Source organism: Notothenia coriiceps, unplaced genomic scaffold, assembly GCF_000735185.1.
Source record: "Notothenia coriiceps isolate Sejong01 unplaced genomic scaffold, NC01 NC01_scaffold00002229, whole genome shotgun sequence".
Lineage (NCBI taxonomy): Eukaryota > Metazoa > Chordata > Actinopteri > Perciformes > Nototheniidae > Notothenia > Notothenia coriiceps.
The window spans coordinates 1-4,355 of record NW_011334930.1 but is presented as its reverse complement, the minus strand read 5'-3'; the positions used below and the strand labels follow the sequence as shown (position 1 = coordinate 4,355).

Sequence of the window (4,355 nt, the reverse complement as noted above, 5' to 3'; positions counted from 1 at the left end):
GGACGCTTCTGAGCCACGATGGACACACGCATTGACTAGAGTGGCCACGATCACTGCGCGGCACAGACGGAACGCGGCGCAGACGGACCCACTGAGCAAGGGTTTGACGATTCGGTTTCAATTGCAGTTTGAACATTTTAGCAGTTTTCAGAACTTTTGTTTGATAACTCTTTAACTATATCAGAGGAACAGGTAAAAGGCCTACTTGCGCCTGAAGTATGTTATAAAATTAGATTTACTATGCTGAATACCTTTATGTTCAATTTATGTTACTTGCAGACATTCATTGGTAAATTATAAAAAAAAGACAAAAAAATAAAAGATTAAGGACCAAAAATGCACTGCTCCTCTTTATTTAGACACATCAATAGGACCACAACGTCACTTTAGGCCAAAGCCTGATTGGATTTGCACCATTCCCACCACCAACATCATCATCATATTTTCTTCCTTAGCGTCACATTCAGTTACACTGAACAAATAAGAGCCTAGCAACGAGAAGATAGGAGAGTCAACTAGAAATTAATTAGATAAATCAGACAATGATTAAGTTCATTATTCATAAACCCATCTAGTAAGTTGTCCAAAGCCTTCTAGAAAACAAAAAGTCACAAACTCATAAGATTGAAATCAGTGACCTGGTGAATGTATAGCTGATAGAACACAGATTTATCAGTTTATCACTGTGGTAGTCACCCATGCGACTGCGATACTAGTAAACTGCATTCATGGAACATCAACTATATTTGGTTTATGTCAAGTCACAATTGTATAGATAATGGCTGTGGGCACTGATCATACGATTAGTGGGCTTCATGCTGAAAAAAGGCCATTGGCATGCAGCCTGACCAATATCTTGAAATGTCCATTTTTTGTATTGATGATTAAAGGGAACTGGTCCTCACACTGGAAGAATATAGATGTTCAGGTTGAATCCTGGTAGAGCAGGAAGCCAGAGAAGGTGCTGTACTTCCAGGTGCTTCCATAGATTGCCCCGCGATGCAAACGGAGCCACACTTGGTCTCCCTGAAAGAGGGGCAGGATAGCGTGGTTGCTGGCTGTCTCGTGATCTGGGGCCCCATCGTTGGCGTATGCAGAAACCATCACCTCTTCGTTGCGCATGAGGTTAATATAGAGAGGCACATTGATGGCAAGCTTAAGGATGTGGAAGAGGAAGACATAGGTTCCATTGACAGGGGAGGTGAAGCGGCCAATGCTGGTGTCAAACATCTCTCCAAGGTTGCTGTGCAGTTGGTCGAAGGCAATGGGCTGGTCCAGATTGCCTGGGGCAAAATTGGCAGTGCGAGAGGCATTAAAGGCCACTCTCAATGGCTGGGAGAGTGGGTAGAGTTGCATCGGAAGCAGGGCTTGATGCTCACCGTGGGGAGAGAGAGGGACCTCCATGGTGGACACCGACAGAGAATCCCCCTGACCCGAGTCCACAATTGTAAATGCTCCCTCCCGGTCTGGGGTGCTGACCTGGGAAGAGTCGCTCCAGGCTGCTACAGAGTCCAGACAGAAACAATAGTCAGCGATAACACCGTCCGGGGTTTTCAAACTCTCATTTAGTCTAGTTGAATCTTAGTTAAATCACATGTGAACACAGCAATCTTATTCTGCTGCTGACCAAAACAACCTCACCCAATCCTTAGAGGCATGTACGTTTGACTTTGTCCACCTCTCCAAATTCAGTTACTCTTTCAAAGAGGACTTTCATGACTTATTTTACACACGAATAACACTGGCTGATAAAATGTGTCAAGCATGTCCCATTTTGTCTTCTGGCTCCAAAAGCTTTCCAAATTCAGAATGTATGCACTTCTATGATCTGATATGTCCCATAAGCAGTGCTTATTAAAATAAGCGTATCAATTCATTTAAAACATTTATTCCTTCTAATTACCGTTCATTAGGGAATCGCTTTAGCAAGTATTGATACAAAGTATTTTCCAAGACGAAAATTATACTCATTAGAACTTGTGATCTTACCACTCAAGTTATGCCTCCCTCCTCCACATCTATGGCCATGATGGTATCCAGCATCCTGGAAAATACCAGAGGAATTTTAGAAGTGTATAGAATAGAGTTAACAGTGTTGCGTGGTTGGGCATAGTCTGTTTTGTGACTCCTTGGTGGTCTGTAGCATGATGACCCACATTGGCTTTTTTCTTGTTCAAACATTGTCTGAGATACAAAATAGGTTTTATGATAAATCTTCTGAATTTGCCGATATGAACACCACATTTGGCTAACCTAGCACCCATCACCTTATGCATGTCCTATGTCCTTGTAATTTAGTGAGTGGAAATACATTAAGCAGATGGGACTAGGCAATGTTTGTTTAGGTTTTTGTTTAAAAAAGGGCCCTGGTAAAAATGAAAGGAACCACTCTTCACATTTATTTAAAGATTAAACAAAAACAATGGACGACTAAGCAAACAATTCACAATTCCAAAAGGCGAAATGTAGGGACAATTTTTCACAATAATTGGACATAATGTTTAAGACTTGGGCAGGCAACATTTGAGAAGACCGCAAGAAGATATATTTTCAAAATGATTCAACCAACAAACCCAGCCCATTGAGCCAACTCATTTCCAATGCAAGTAGCTAGCAACATTAGCTCCAAAGATTGCTTAATAATAGTATTCAGTAGTCAATTTGGCCCTTTGACTGCCTTTCCCTAAAACCTTGGAACATGGCTGTTAATTCTCACAGCTGTTAAGTTGGCAGCTTTTGGATAAGCATTAGATTGTCAGACTATTCCCAACAGGCAAGTTTGCCCATTTCATAAAAACGGTAATTCACTTACTCTCGCAGCATAGAAGGCTGGGCCACAGTCCCTTAGATGAGCCTGGGAAATGTAGGATCCTCCTGAAGAGAAGAAATCAGCAGAGGTTCAGAATTACCACATAGTTGTCTAGAGTTTAGAAGCTAACATTTGATTTGATCAACATACCTGGTTGTAGTTCGTCTTCCGGGGGGAAAAACTCAGCTGGTGTTTGGGTACTGGCAGTGCTGTACCTAGGTTCAGCAAAAACTGAAGAATCTGGTTTGTATTTCAATTCTCCATTCTGAGAAAAGGTAGCATTCACCTTGAAGACCTATATAGTGAGAATAACATGGGCAACAAATAATCAGATTCAATCAATTCAATAATTATGACTAAACGTTCTTGATCATACAGGCAAATCAACAGTCATCAACAGTCGTCAGTCAACTGTAACTGGCAGACATAGTTTTTACCAACAAGACACACATGTAGCCAATGTCTGAGGTAACTTAGACAGCCAATATCTGAATAGACATGTAAATGCATATAGTTTTAGAGACTGACAGAAATTGAGTCATCCATCTTTGAGGAAACATTCTTATTATTCTGGCAAATCATAACCACAGCACCTTTTCTGAAAAAAAAGTAATGTTAGGCCAGAGACCGGGGCTACTGCAGAGGGGCCTTTGGGTGTCCCATGACTGTCTCCTTGCATGTTGTGGCAATCCCTACTGCATCATAACTACAACCAGTCTGCCAGCTCCACCAACATGATTTATATATGAAGTGCTTTGAGCGGTTAGTCAAAAACCTTCATTACCTCCTCCCTCCCTGACTCTCTGGACCCCCTGCAGTTTGCCTACAGAGCAAACCTCCCTTCGCTCACTTGCAAAGCAGAAACTCCGGAGCACTTTTTTGAGGTTCAGGCCGTCGGTCAAATCTTTGTGGATGTGGAGGAAGAGAAGGTGATTTAAGCGGCGCTCGGACATAGTTGAACGAAGGAACGTCTTCAACCGACGGAGGCTGGAGAAGCTCCGCTCAGTTGTTGCATTGGACATCGGCGCAGTCTACAGCCGTAGAAGCTTATCCACTTCACTGAAGAGGGATTGCGTGCTTCTTCCCAGTGCCGCCAGCATGTCCGCGATTGTGGCCACCTTTGTCACCTGAGTGATGGGTCTTTCAGCGGCAGAACTGTTGTCTCTCTGCAAAACTGCTGGAAACAGTGACAACTGGGTGGACAGCCGTTCCATGTCAACATCACCTGTGTACATGTTGACCAGATTTTGGGGGATGTTGATGCTGCCGAATCCCGGGGGACTGTTTACTGCTGTGAGGAGTACCTGTTCCATGCTCATCAGCAGAAGCAGAGTGGGTTGGTTAAAAATGCGAATCAGCTCAGAATTGAGCAGGTCAACTACCTCAAAAAACTGGCTCCTGAAGTAGTCCTCTGGATTTTCCCACTGATGAGACGCATCCCCATCATCATAACGCCGTGGAGCGCGCCGCCTTGGAGGAAGAGCCGGTGCCTGGACCAGGTCGTTCATGGTCGTTCTTTGGGCATCTTCAAAGATGCTGTGGAATG

General features: G+C 43.5%; 1 protein-coding gene across 1 annotated transcript; it reads right to left on the bottom strand.

Moving 5' to 3' along the window:
- Nucleotides 1–316: 316 nt before the first annotated feature.
- LOC104966799 (caprin-2-like) lies at nucleotides 317–3,831 on the bottom strand. Its single transcript, XM_010796098.1, has 5 exons — nucleotides 3,646–3,831; nucleotides 2,960–3,104; nucleotides 2,813–2,874; nucleotides 1,990–2,044; nucleotides 317–1,502 (listed from the first exon to the last, which is right to left on the bottom strand). The coding sequence occupies exons 1-5, from the start codon at nucleotides 3,829–3,831 to the stop codon at nucleotides 925–927; spliced, it is 1,026 nt and encodes a 341-aa protein (XP_010794400.1). The 3' UTR covers nucleotides 317–924.
- Between the last annotated feature and the right edge of the window lie 524 nt (nucleotides 3,832–4,355).

What these genes read in the sequence shown, in the direction of transcription:
- LOC104966799 (XM_010796098.1), bottom strand. Translation starts at nt 3,831, where the DNA reads ATGTCCAATGCAACAACTGAGCGGAGCTTCTCCAGCCTCCGTCGGTTG. An exon ending in GGAAGACGAACTACAACCAG is followed by an intron (nt 2,875 to 2,959) that starts GTATGTTGATCA and finishes TCTTCTCTTCAG; the next exon opens with GAGGATCCTACATTTCCCAG. An exon ending in CAGCCTTCTATGCTGCGAGA is followed by an intron (nt 2,045 to 2,812) that starts GTAAGTGAATTA and finishes GGTATTTTCCAG; the next exon opens with GATGCTGGATACCATCATGG.